Source organism: Lepidochelys kempii, chromosome 26 (genome assembly GCF_965140285.1).
Source record: "Lepidochelys kempii isolate rLepKem1 chromosome 26, rLepKem1.hap1, whole genome shotgun sequence".
Lineage (NCBI taxonomy): Eukaryota > Metazoa > Chordata > Testudines > Cheloniidae > Lepidochelys > Lepidochelys kempii.
Window position 1 is genome coordinate 13,059,827 of NC_136405.1, and position 13,305 is coordinate 13,073,131.

A 13,305-nucleotide genomic window follows, 5' to 3' on the forward strand; every position below is an offset into this window, starting at 1 on the left:
GATCACCACCAGTCAGCGGGGACATGATAAAAGTACACAAACGAACAAGGCGACATATTCAACTAAATTGAAAAGGTGGCCAGTTCATACTGGAAAAAATGGAAAAAATAGTTTTCATGCTGTGCAATTAACCTGTGGAACTCACTGTCACAGGACGTCACAAAGGCCAAGAATTTAGCAAAATTCAAAGAGGGACCGGATGTTTGTGCAGATAACGAGAATATCCAGAGTTAGAATGGTTAGTGCTAACAGAGTGAAACCGCACACTTCAGGGGTTAAACCAAATCTCTGTTGGGGACTGGGAAGAGCCTCAAAGAAGGCAAGTTGCCCATCTGCCTATTGGGAGAGGAGGGGGTCTCTTGCACCTTCCTATGAAGCATCTGGTGCTGGCCAACATGAGAGACAGGATACTGGACTATGGGTCTGATCCAAAATGGCAATCCCTGTGTCCCTATGCAATCAAGAGAGGCAAAGGTCACAGTATTCACCCTATATATGCCTCCCAGGTCCTCCAAGCAAAGATCTTCGCTAGCCACTTGGCTCCGGGAATCTGTCCCAATGAGATGCATTAGCACAAAAGGCTCAAACCATAGAAAGCATTCAGATGCTTTCATTCATCCCACTGACCTGGGTTGCTAATATCCAGAGAGACTTAATTAAGCAACTATAGTTTAAAAGAAAGAAAGACAGACAGACATCACTGCATTTTATTCTGGAGCGACACATTCTGTTGCTTACACACACACACACACCAATTTGCTGCAAAGTCATTTTTAGCTGATAACATCACAGCCTAGATTTGAAATATCTTCACTATAGGCATGGTAACAGCCCTTGCACTTGTGGGCTGAGCATCATTCTACATTAGCCAGGGACGTCAGCAGCAAAAAAGGAGGGAGGGAGGGAGGGATTCAGCAAGCAGAAGAGTGAGGGGATAGGTCCCCTCTGCAGGGGGTGTACACAGGCAGAGGACAGCTGCAGGAGATGTCAGAGGTGAGGCAGAGAGGCTGATCCTGCCTGGAGCTGCTGAGGAGGCCGATCTCATGCAGGCCTGCGGGGACGCCAAGAGAGCCGTGAGCAGACCAAACCCCCAGTAGGTTGCAAGTTGTGGGGAGCGACTCGGTGGAGGCAGGAACAGATCCTCCACCAAGGAAGGGTCCTATGCAGCACTCCCGAGGGCAAGGCGCCATCTAAGCAATGGGATGGGAGTACCCAGAGTCTGCACAGCTGAGGGCTGCAGCAGCCTCTGCCTCAGGAGCCCATGCCATCAAAACAGAGCAGACAGCAGCGGCCTCTTCCTTAACACAGCAGTTCAAGAAACCAAGACTACGAGGCTCATCGGGTCCTGCTCCAGTTCAGCAGACAGGTAAGGATCTAGCTAGCTACAATCCTGACCTGGCCCCCCATTACCAGAGTAGCTCAGCACCTCACAGTCTTTAATGTATGTATCCTCAACACCCCTAGGAGAGAGGGCAGAGCTATTATCCCATTTTACAGATGGGAAACTGTAGCACAGAGGGACTAAGTGACTTGGATATGGTCATATAAAGAGTCTGTGGCAGAGCAGGGAATTAACCCTGCATCTTCCGAGGCTAGTGGCCCAATGGCTAAACTAATGCTCTCACCACTGACCTGTCCTCCTTCGCCCCATACACCAACACCCCCCTGCAGCGACCCCTCTAAACTCACTCCCTAGAGTTCCAAGCAGACACCAAGAGCCGGGCCAGGAGGAAAGCGAGAGCAAAGTGCTGCTCCTTAGCAGCTGTTCAGGCAGGGGCCAGTGGAGATCCCTCCAAGACATCAGCCTCAGCCAATGAGATTTCATAGCTAGCTTCACATGGGCAACTCAAACTGCTCCCGCAAGCTGGTAAGCAGCAGATTCAGGGCTGCCCTGGCAAGGGCATTCAAGTCCCCCTTCTGCTCTGGCGCCTGCAAAAAGACCCAAGCCTAAAGAAATAACATCCAGCTGGCTCCCCGGAGGGCTGACAAATTTAGTAACTTTTTTTTTTTTTTTTATCATTAGTGCTTTAAACGAGATTCTCTCTAATCCCACCAGCGTTTGGCACAGAGACAGATTCACACCAGAGCTTGAATCTCCCGCCCGTGGGACAGAATCCTTCCGTCGACCCAGTTCCTATCTCTCAGAGAGGTGGATTTGCTACAGCGATGGAAGAATGCCTGCCGTCGGCTGCAGCGCTGCGAGTGCAGACGCAGCCTTACTGCAACACCCCTGGTAGCACTTTACACCCAGTTTGCCGTGGAGGTAAGCGGCAGCACGCGGCGCAGGAGACTGGGAAGTTTAGGCCCACAGAGCGCAGAGCTACTCTGAAAAGCAATTCAGTGGAAGTGGCAAGGTGGGTTCCTGGAGTCTACGACGTAGGTCAGTTTGCAAGTAAAAAGGATCTGGAGGGGCATCCCCTCTGCTCCCCCAACCTGCCAGCTCTGCAAACTCACACCGGCTCTTATGACTCCAGCGGAGGGGGGAGGGAGTGAACTTTTCAAAAATACTTAAGCAATTGAAGTGCTTAAGTCCCAATGACCTGGGTGCTTTTGACGATGTCTCCCGGGTGTCTTTCCGCCTCGCACATTGTCACTAGCGATATGGGTTCTGTGGGCCTGGGGCACAGCTTTACAGCTGCGCTGCCATAAGTGGAATGACTGCACTCGGCAAACTGCTGCTGATGCACCAGGAGGAGAACCGAGCCCCCAGAGGTAGGCTGGCTCACTGGGCTAGCAGGCAGGCAGGACTGTCACAATGAAAAGCCACCTGTTCCTGGCACTAGAGCAAGCAGTTCTCACTCCAATACACCCAGGGGAGGGGGAGATCAGATGAGGGATCACGTGCTGTTTGTACACCACTTTGCCAAACAGATTTGCACTTTAAACAAATTGGCCAAGATTGGGGAAGGGAGGGCAGTGACTAGCAATGTTAAGCACCCAAAATCAGATACCTTTAAAGGCATCCCAATTTGCAGAACTTACTGAGCACCTCAGAAAGATTCAGACCCCTTTAAAGGCATCTCAAGTTGAGTACAAAACAAAACAAGAAACACCAAGGCACTCAATCACTAGTTGTCTGGCAATTATTTCTACCTTGACAGCAGCCCTTTAAATGTTTGTGTGGGTTAGTTATAGATATCAAATAATGAACCTTCATCCCCTCCACTCTAAAGTCTTTGATACTCTCAAAGCCCTTTCTTCCTGAAAGGGTAAATCTTTTCCCACACAAGCTAGCCCAAGGAAGAGATTAGGTGCTCAGAGCAGCAGAGAGAGAAATACAGTAGAGGGCTTCAAGCCTGCAATCGCCTCTCATTAATAGGAAAGAATATATTTCTCTCACGGACAGTCTAGCCAAAGGAGCAATCTGGCATTCTAAGGCAAGGCTTTACGAGGGAGGAGAGACAAAACTGGTAAAACACTTGTGTGGCAACGAAGAAAGGAGATGAAAGGAGATGAAATTAAATCCTGCAAAAGGGAGATTTCATCAGCGGCGGGGGGGGGGGGGGGGAGAGAATTAACCTCTTGATTGCTTTATCTGCAGATCTAAAAATGGGTGATCAGCACAGCGTGGGTTTCCAAGGCAGTTGTTTTCCGAGCTGTAATTTTAAACCTGGTCAGTTTCTCCCTTCACCATCTTCAGTATAATTTGCCTGTAAAAAATTCCCCAATGTTGAATGGAAGTTTTTACCACATGTTTTTCAGTTTCAGAGTAATGAGCCGTTAACAAGACATCGATTACTTATGCAAATTAATGGAAGTGGACAGCGTGGGGGGTTTCAGAGGAGGCTGCTTCTTGCCCTGTCCATGCGGCTACGCTAAATCACTGAGCTTGTAGCGTCAGTTCTGAACAGCTTGGACACGCGCCCTCTCCAGCAGCGGGGAACTGTCTAGGGCTGAAAACGCTTACTCCTGCGAGGAACGCAGCTGAGGTCAACAGGATCACATCCGATGAAGTGAGCTGTAGCGCACGGAAGCTTATGCTCAAATAAATTGGTTAGTCTCTAGGGTGCCACAAGTCCTCCTGTTCTTTTTGCGGATACAGACTAACACGGCTACTCCTCTGAAACATGCCTGAAATGGGCGGCTCTAAGATCCCAGACTTGGTACGTGTCATTAACGCCAGGCCAAAGGGAGTGCAAAGGACTACCACCTCTGATTAGGCAGCGTTTCACTCCTGAATTGTCTGCTGTAAACCGTGGGAGAAGGGCAACACAAAACCAGGCCCTGAGTATTTGCAGAACATAAGAACCACTATACTGGGTCAGACCAAAAGTCCATCTAGCTCAGTGCCCCAGAGGGAATGAACAGAACAGGGAATCATCAAGTGATCCAGGCCTTTTGGAGCCCAACTGGCAAATGCCACACACTTCCTGGGTGAGCCTGGGCAACTGCCTCAGAGCCACAGGTCTGTCTCAATGGAAATAAGCAAAAAGAAAAGGAGGACTTGTGTCACCTTAGAGACTAACCAATTTATTTGAGCATAAGCTTTCGTGAGCTACAGCTCACTTCGTCGGATGCATAAAATGCTTATGCTCAAATAAATTGGTTAGTCTCTAAGGTGCCACAAATCCTCCTTTTCTTTTTGCGAATACAGACTAATACGGCTGCTACTCTGAAACCTGTCAATGGAAATAAGACTTCCTTTCTCCCACCCTTGGTCTGTCTTTTCTTTTTAGACTGCAAGCCACAGAATAGGGCCCCAAAACTGATCGGGACCACTAGACATTACCGTAATTCACATAATAAGTTAGCGGTGATAGGCTTAGGGTCACTAACAGAGATCAAGGGTCCGAGTCTGTGGCAAGCGAAAGACCAGTCCAGACCCAAAGCGAAGCAAGTCTTCAGGGCGATGGCTCTTGGCTGCACACTGCAGCAGGACTCAAAGGGTTACGAAAGCATTTGCAGCCTCATCTGCATGTCTATACAGATCAGGGAGGGAGGGCTGGCAAGGGGATAATTAGCCCAACCTGATTCAAGCCGCCTTGAGTCACAGACAGGGACGGACAGATGCCAGACGAGAAACCTGGGATGAGTGCCTCCAATTTTCAGAGGGCTGGTAACGGGCTGAGGACTGGGGAAAACTTGTGACTAGAAAGGAGTTGCAGGTCTCCACCCAGAGCATGGAAAAATTAACCCTTGAAGGGAATGAAGAATCCCAGCGCTACTGAAATCTTAAATATCAGCTCCAAAGCCCTTCTCCCTTCACTCAGCCACGAGCTCAGTTATGCTTGGCCGGACGATCCCCTCCCCAGCCCTTTACCTCTTTCAGGGGAGCTACAGAACTCTCAAGATCGTGAGCAGTTTCTGCCTTGCGGTCACTAGAGATCATTATAATTATCATCTGTCTATCACAGTGCCCAGAAGCCCTAGTCATGAACCAGGACCCCACTGCACTAGGTGCTGCAAGCACAAAGAACAAAAAGAGAGTCCCTGCCCCAAGGAGATCAGGGATGACCCACATTTCTGAATCCGCAGCCAATCACCCCATCCCACCGGGAATGAGGGTTAAAAGGAAAAGTGTTTCTGCTGGTCACTGTGGAGCAAGGTTATGGATCGCCGCCATATGAAGCCTTCCGACCTATAGCTTCCCAGGTAGCTCTCTCTCTCCTCACCATGCCCAGAGAAGGATGGCGGGAGGGATATAGAAGCATTGGCATGATATTGTTGTAACTGACTGCGGCTCCGTAACTCATGCCCGTGACCCAGGAGAGGAAGCAAAATGCTGTTCTCGATGAGAGCGCAAGGACCGAACCAGGAGGCTAGATTCCCGCACACCCACTGGAATCCACAAAACCGCTTCCAATTCTGAGCAGCTCAGAACTCATCGGGTCACGTAAGCCATTAAACAGCTCAAACTTCACAGCTCCAGCTGCGGTGCGCAGCCATTCCCCCTCTGGAGGCTAGAGCTCACAGGCTATGCAAAGACAGGCCTGGCTGGTTCAAGAACTGGGCCAGATGCCCCAAGATGCAGGAGATGCCACTTTTCAGAGGTGATCCCAAGCCACAACCACTTGTGTGCTTTAAAGGTCCCGGTGGTACTTGTCACAAGAGCACGGGGAAGTTATACCCAGAGGCAGCGTGGCCTAGTGGATGGAGCACAAGGCGGGGCGCAGGGAACCCTGGCTTACAATCCTAGCTCTTGGGCCAGTCATTTCACCATCTGTAAAATGGAGACTCGTTATCATTCACTGCAAGGATTAGGTTTGTAAAGGGCTTTCAGAATACAAAGTGCTAGAAAGTCCTAGCTACCACTCTCATCATTAACTGATGTCCTTGGTAGAGTCCACACTCCGGCCTGCCTAGAGCCCCCTTCCAGCTTGCAGTTTCAAATGGACACAGCATTCTTCTTCACTCCCTCTCCCAGCGCCTTGCTGTGTGCTGTTGTACGCAGCGGCTGCGCCCCAGTCTGCAAAGAGCTGCATTTTAGCAGGGCATGAAGCGATTCCGGAAAAGCCCTTCGGGATCTTTAAGGACGACAGGGTGGTCGAGCAAGATAAAACATTGTGAACTTTAGTGACAGTGGGACTCTCACACCCTATTTAAGGGGAAAACACCCTGGGCCCAGATCCACAAAAGTATTCAGGCACCTAACTCCCATTGATGCCAGTAGGATTTAGGAACCTAAATTCTGAGGCTGAGGGCCCATCCACCAGCTGAATAACTCTCTTGCAGCACAGGGGCAGGGGCAACCTTTGCTGGCAAGAAACTTACCCTTGCCACCGTTTGTGACTCAGAGCTGTCCACATCCGTGGGGCTTTCCCACCAGCGGCACTCCACCTCCAAGCTTCACCACAGCTGCTGCTGAAAGGACTGACTCAAAGATTTACTGGTGACCTCGAAGGCCCCCCGAGAGACTCCCTCCTCAGCCTCCGTGCTCCTCAGCCAGGTTCCTGCTGCTCAACCACCTCTCCCGTACAGTAAATCAGACAGGGGTGGGTGTGGGCAGAACGTGTTCGACAGCTAATTCCCCTCCGCTGGGGAATTTGGGCACAGGCCGCCAGGAGCAGGAGAGGTTGTGGTTTCTCAGTGGAGCGGCCAAGTGGCCTCATGCATCAGTTCCCGCGCCTTGGGAAATGGGAGATGTTGCATTGCAACTCTCCTATTCCCCCAATTCCTGCGACTGCCAGAAGAAGAACTAGAGAGGAAACAATACAGTGGAAGTCAGGCTATTCCCTTTTAACTGGGCTCAGTCCTTATCTTCAAAGCGCTCCCCATCCTGGGCCCAGGCCGTGAACAGACCGGTTAGCGCTGCAGGACCGTGGTTGACAACTCCGCTCCTCTGGTACAATGGAATCCTCGACAATAAGAATAAAGCTTGTCCGTGCGGGAGACGGAACCTTCTTCGGGGTGGTCCAAGGCTGTGGAGTGAACTCCTCCCATAACCGAGCACCTGGTCTTCACTGGAGCAACCAAGCTACCCCCAGCATAGGTGCTGACTCTGTGGGTGCTCCAGGGCTGGAGCACCCACGGGGAAAAAGGAGTGGGTGCTCTGCACCCACTGGCAGCCAAGCTCCCCGCCCTGCTCCCTCCTCCGCCTACCTCCCAGCGCTTGCCTCCGCCAAACAGCTGTAGCAATCTCCGGGAGGGAGGGGGGAGGAGCGGGAACGTGGCCTGCTCGGGGAGGAGGCAGGGCCGGGGCAGGGATTTGGGGAAGGGGTTAGACTGGAGGCAGAAGGGGCAGGGCAGGGGTGGAGTCGCGGCAGGGCCAAGGGGGGGGGGGAGATCGAGTACCCACCAGTGCCAGTAAAAGTCGGTGCCTATGACCCCAGGGTAAACACAGCCAGGTCGACGGAAGTATTCTTCCAACCACCTAGCTACCACCTCTCGTGGAGGTGGTTTAACGAAGCGACGGCAAACCCCTTCCGTCCATGTAGGAGGTGTCCATACTACAACGTTACAACAGCACTGTAGTGGAGACAGAGCCTAAGGACCGTCCCAAACCTCACCACTTTCCGCTCGAAGCGCCAAAAGTGCCTGGTTTTGACTTTGCCCTCTCTAACAGAAACACAGAGCAACAGGTATATTTATTTAACCAATTCAAAATAAAAAAACACAACCAAAACTTGGCAGTCCACTTCCCACGCTCCTCCCTCTGGAGGAAGGATGAGAACAAACATATGACAGCTGTTTACCATGTTGCTAAAGGTACTGTTGGACGGCACTCAGATACTACAGTGAGGAGTGTGGTATGAAAACCAAGGGACAGGCTTGGAGGGGTTTGATTTTTATTGGTAAACGTCTATTTCGCCGTACATGCACACAAAGTAAGAAAAAGTTATTTCCATCGATAATAATTACTGACCTATCTGTAAAATTCTGTGTGTTCTCAAGCAGCATTCTTCTGAGAGTTTGATTTAAGGATATTTACTTTGTACATCTGGACACGTGATATTGACAATTTGTGATTTAACAGTTATAAAGCTGTAACTTTTTGAATCTCAGTCTCTACCCTTCTTAAATAATTCTTGTTCTCCCCTGTACGGTCTGACACCCACCCCCCCCATAACATCTTGCAACTGTGAACATTTAAAAGGATAAAATTTGTTAAAAATGCATCATCTCGTACAACTGTGAGCAAAACAACTGCTAAAAATAAACATTGATCTTATCCATCAAAGTTAGAGAAAAATAAAAATCGAATTCTGCCAAGCCTGCCTATGTAGAATACAATCAAATCAGTGTAGGTGGAACAGAGATCTACCCGGTGCAGATCATCTAGGGAGTGCCACTCTCCCACACACCGAAACAGCCTTAATCACTCTGGGCTCATTCTGAGCAGAATCCTGGACACACACACAGCTCGCACCCCTGAGCAGAGGGAAACCCCTAAATGCAGTCGGGTTGCATTCACTCCAGGTCTGAGAAGGGGCCCATTCCCTGCCCTCCCCAACCTAAGTCAACCAGGAGGTTTAAGGAAGGAAGAAGCCACAGTGGCCTGAGAAGAACTGCAGCAGTCCCGGCAGGGCACACTGTTAGTGGATCCAGATAGCAGCCCCATTCCCACTTTCCCCCCGCAGTCTGCTCCAACCTGAGGAGGGACCCACAGGAACCAGTCCCACGGAACCCATCTGTCAACAGTAACCCACAAATCCAGCTATTAAAAGAAAAAAGGGTTTAAAAAAAATGGCTGCTCATGGATGGACTAAAACGGCTAAATTTGTCGAACAAGCTGTGGTTCACCCAGGACTCCTTGGGAATCAGATTCTCCTGGGCTCTGTTTGTCCTTGGAAGTTGGAAGAGCAACACCACTCTTCCCATCCTGCATTTACCTACTACACAAGGCTACTTGTGGTTACGAGGAGCTACACTTAGCATCCTTAGAGCACCTCCCATCTGAGGATCTCAAGGAGCTTCATGAAGCACCATTCCCCTTCCCCCCAGCCCAGAGAGAAATGGAGGAACAGAAGGGACAGCACTTGCCCGAGGGTGCAGAGACCGTCAGCAGCAGAGCTTGGAATAGAAGAATCCAGCTCTCCCAACTCTCAGTCCCATCCCCTTTCCACCGCATAAGCGCTGGGCAGTTCTACGTTGCCAAAGGACAGACCCAAATTCTGAGTGCCCCCTGCTCCAAGGGGAGCCAATGAAGGCTGAGGGTGCTCAGCACCCCTGGACACCAGGCCCAAGCGGCCTTCAGCAGACCCAAACTCAGCTCGGTGGCCAGTGTCATCCATCAGCCAATCAACTAATCACAAACACCCCCCCCACCCCCCATCAACGCAAGACTCCTTGGGGCAGCAAAGCAGAGACAACGGGCACGGACCTAGGCATCTCCCGATCCACCTCCACAGCTAACCCCTTCCTAGATACCTGGATGATTAAACCCAGGGCACTGAGGCAAACCCACAGCTTGCTCACAGCTCTGCAAGTGGAGCTGGGAGTGAGAGTGTCTTTCAATTGCAAAATCCACTCTGCTGTAAGCGCCACTAATGATTTGTGAAATCCCACACCTGTCTCCGGGGCCAGGTGATTATGCAGGGCCTGGAATATACACAGCAGGAGCTGGCCTGTTGGGTTCCTAAGGGAGAGGCAGGAGAAAAGGAGTCACAATTGTTACTCACCTACAGAAATCCACTCGCCCGCTTTAGCCTGGAGCTCGTAAGCCAACACCCGATGCCAGGGGAATCCATCTGGGGCCTGACAGACACACTGGCCTTTTCTGCAGTCCAAGAGAATCAACCATGCCCAAGGGAGAAGCTAATTCTGCTCCTCAGAAGAGCCAAGTCACCCCCCGACAATGCCAGAAACGAGCCTAGCCTTAGGGCTAAAGGTCAGGTTCTGCTCTCAGGCCTGGTCTACACTTCGCCTGTTTCAGAGTAACAGCCATGTTAGTCTGTATTCACAAAAAGAAAAGGAGGACTTGTGGCACCTTAGAGACTAACCAATTTATTTGAGCATAAGCTTTCGTGAGCTACAGCTCACTTCATCGGATGCATACTGTGGAAAATACAGAAGATGTTTTTAAACACACAAACCATGAAAAAAATGGGTGTTTATCACTACAAAAGGTTTTGGGTGGGGGGAGAGAAAACCTTTTGAAGTGATAAACACCCATTTTTTCATGGTTTGTGTGTTTTCATGGTTTCTGTATTTTCCACGGTATGCATCCGATGAAGTGAGCTGTAGCTCACGAAAGCTCATGCTCAAATAAATTGGTTAGTCTCTAAGGTGCCACAAGTACTCCTTTTCACTTCGCCTGTTGGAGTTCCTACAGCAACGGTCCCTTTACCGTAGGAAGCATCTACACTACAGCCCTACAGCCGCATAGCTCTGGTGCCGTGGCACCCGTAGCATAGACAAGGCCTCAGGCACTGGCTTTAATCCAGAGTCACTCCACTTACGTCAACGGAGCAACTCTGGAATTACAGCAGTGCAAATGGGAGATCAGACTCTCAGAGTCAAATCAGTGGCAGGCAGATGAAGATAGGTCAAGTTTTGTGGACTAATCCCCAGAGCCAAGCCCAAAAATAGACCAGCTCCACAGTCTATTCTCTTCTCCTCCAAGCCCCCGTTCTTCCATGAGGCCAATGAACCCTAGTCCAAGGGTAACAAAACAAAGAACACAGAACTAACAAGACCCTTGTGCTAAATATCAGCAGCTTTTTGTCTGGCCTTGTTAGCTATATTATGGTAGCACCTAGAGGTCCCCAAAACCTAGAGCAGGGCCCCAATGTGTTGGGCACTGTACATATAGAGTGAGACTCCCTGCCCCACAAAGTAGTGACTCTCCTTCGATCCCCCAGCAGGTCAGTGGCAGAGCTGGGACTTGAACCCACGTCTGCCAACTCCCAGTCCTGCAGCCTAGCCACCATCTCACCTTCCATCCTTCAGCTAGACATTGCCTGCTTCTCAGGGTGGGGAGCTGGTTTCCTACTATGCTGGTGCGAGGCACTTTGCAGAAACATATTTGACCATCTCTACCCAAAGAGTTCTTTACAAAAGTGGATAATCATCATCCCTACCCGCCCACCACACCTTTTGCAGCGGGGGAAACTGAGGCATGAGGAATTGCTGTGACTTGCTGTGTCAACGGCAGAGTTGGGAATGGACCCCAAGGAGTCTAGACTCCCATGAAGCTCAAAGCCACGTCTGCCAAGCCAGGAGATGGGGCACACCTCCTGGATCAGAGTCCATGTCCTGCCAGGATCTAGGCCCTGATACAGGGCTAGAGGTCACACTGGCAGATCTTATTGCATTAGAAAATGTACAAGGCCGGGGGAAGCCCCGATGCTGGACATTCTCTGGAGCACAAGCTCAAGAGGGGAGCCCAGCCAAGCAGCATCACAGCCTGAGAAGTTTAAATCCCTCCATCTGCATTCTGTTTCATGAGCACCTCTGCCCTTCCCCCACCTACTCCAGGGGCTGGAGTAAGGGGCGGGGAGAGGGGAAGAGTGGGGGGGACTGACATGAAGAGAATTCCTCTTCCAATAGCCAAGCAATCGCCTCCAGGCTAAGTGATATATACCGTCGGATGGCAATAAGCAAAGCTCTGCTCTACCCGTCATTCTGAGAAGTTTGTGCACCGGAGAATCAGGGAAGCTGCCCGGCAGCCTGTAGCGGGGATGAGCCGCCAGCTAGGCACTACAGCCGGGCAGTTCCTGGACATCCCCCCACTGCTCTCGTATGCTTACACTGCATTTTGGAGGAAGACTCCCAGCCCCGGGGCCAACAGACTCAGGCTTGTGGGGTTCACGCGAGCACCCTAAAGATAGCTATGTAAGCAGCCCTTGACCTTATGAGGAGAGATTAAAAAGACCAGGACTGTTCAGCTTGGACAGGAGACGACTCCAGGAGAGAATGACACAGGTCTACAAAATCATGAGTGGTGTGGGGAAAGTAAGTGTAATTTACCCCTTCACATAACACAAGGGGGCACCCTATTAAATTAATAGGCTGCAGGTTTAAAACAAAAGGAAGTACTTCTTCACACAGCGCACAGTCAACCTGTGGAACTCATCGCTGAGGGAATGTTGTGAAGGCCAAAAGTATAACTGGGTTCAAAAAAAGAACTAGATGAGTTCATGGAGGACAGATCCATCCATGGCTTTTAGCCAAGATGGTTAGGGATGCAAACACATGCTCCAGGTGTCTCTAAACCTCTGACTGCCAGATGCTGGGACTGGATGCCAGGTGATGGATCACTCAATGATTGCCCTGTTCTGTTCATTCCCTCTGAAGCACCTGGCATTGCCCACTGTCGGCAGACAGGATACCCGGCTAGATGAACCATTGGTCTGACCCAGCATGCTGTTCTTAGCTACGCAGCTGTTTTTACAGCTCTAGCATGAGCCCTGCTACCCGAGTTTCTTGACTCAGGCTGGCAGGCTTGCTCCCATGGGCCCCAAAACCCAGTGTAGACATTGCCTTCTGAAGCGCCTCAGGGTATAATTCCAGATGTTCCCATGGGAGCCACAACCGCAGTCATGCCCTCCGAGGAAGAGTGGGCTGTTTAGACTGGAAGAACGTGGGGAATTTATCTGAGGCTGCTTGGAAGCCTTTTCATTGCTTAAATACAGAAAAAATATGCTATTCCTTAAAAAGGCCAATATGTCCTCCTCATCTTGCACTTGTGTAAAGGTTGGGATCACATCTATATTATCACCATCAAGGGCTTTTATTTGTGTTTCAATGTTCCTTTCACTCTAGGGTTGCACAGCCCAATGCATCTAGCATTAGACCGGGAATCGGGAGACCTGGGTTTTATTCCCAGCTCTCCCACCGACCTCAGGCAAATCATATCCCGCCCTCAGGACCAAACCACACTGAGCGCCGGTTACTGGACTGGCTGCTCCTTCCAAATCCCTAACG

At 50.6% G+C, this 13,305-nt stretch overlaps 2 protein-coding genes across 3 annotated transcripts in view; one reads left to right on the plus strand and one right to left on the minus strand.

The window, feature by feature from the left end:
• The window catches only part of TET3 (tet methylcytosine dioxygenase 3), a 156,993-nt gene that overhangs the window by 135,026 nt on the left and 8,662 nt on the right, over positions 1-13,305 (minus strand). The window lies entirely within an intron of this gene.
• On the plus strand, positions 933-4,397 carry LOC144929906 (uncharacterized). Of its 2 annotated transcripts, none has more exons than XR_013635073.1 (4): positions 933-1,366; positions 2,024-2,263; positions 3,542-3,613; positions 3,703-4,397. XR_013635073.1 is itself a non-coding variant. In XM_078850672.1 (4 exons), the coding sequence occupies exons 1-4, from the start codon at positions 1,198-1,200 to the stop codon at positions 3,711-3,713; spliced, it is 459 nt and encodes a 152-aa protein (XP_078706798.1). In that variant the 5' UTR covers positions 933-1,197; the 3' UTR covers positions 3,714-4,397. The 2 variants fall into 2 exon arrangements, 1 of the variants encoding a protein (XP_078706798.1); XM_078850672.1 differs by having other exon boundaries at positions 2,057-2,263.

Bases quoted from the DNA above. Each gene is read 5' to 3' on its own strand.
- LOC144929906 (XM_078850672.1), top strand. From the start codon at position 1,198: ATGGGATGGGAGTACCCAGAGTCTGCACAGCTGAGGGCTGCAGCAGCC. The intron at 1,367-2,056 runs GTAAGGATCTAG...TAATCCCACCAG, and splicing joins TGCTCCAGTTCAGCAGACAG to CGTTTGGCACAGAGACAGAT. The intron at 2,264-3,541 runs GTAAGCGGCAGC...CTTTATCTGCAG, and splicing joins ACACCCAGTTTGCCGTGGAG to ATCTAAAAATGGGTGATCAG.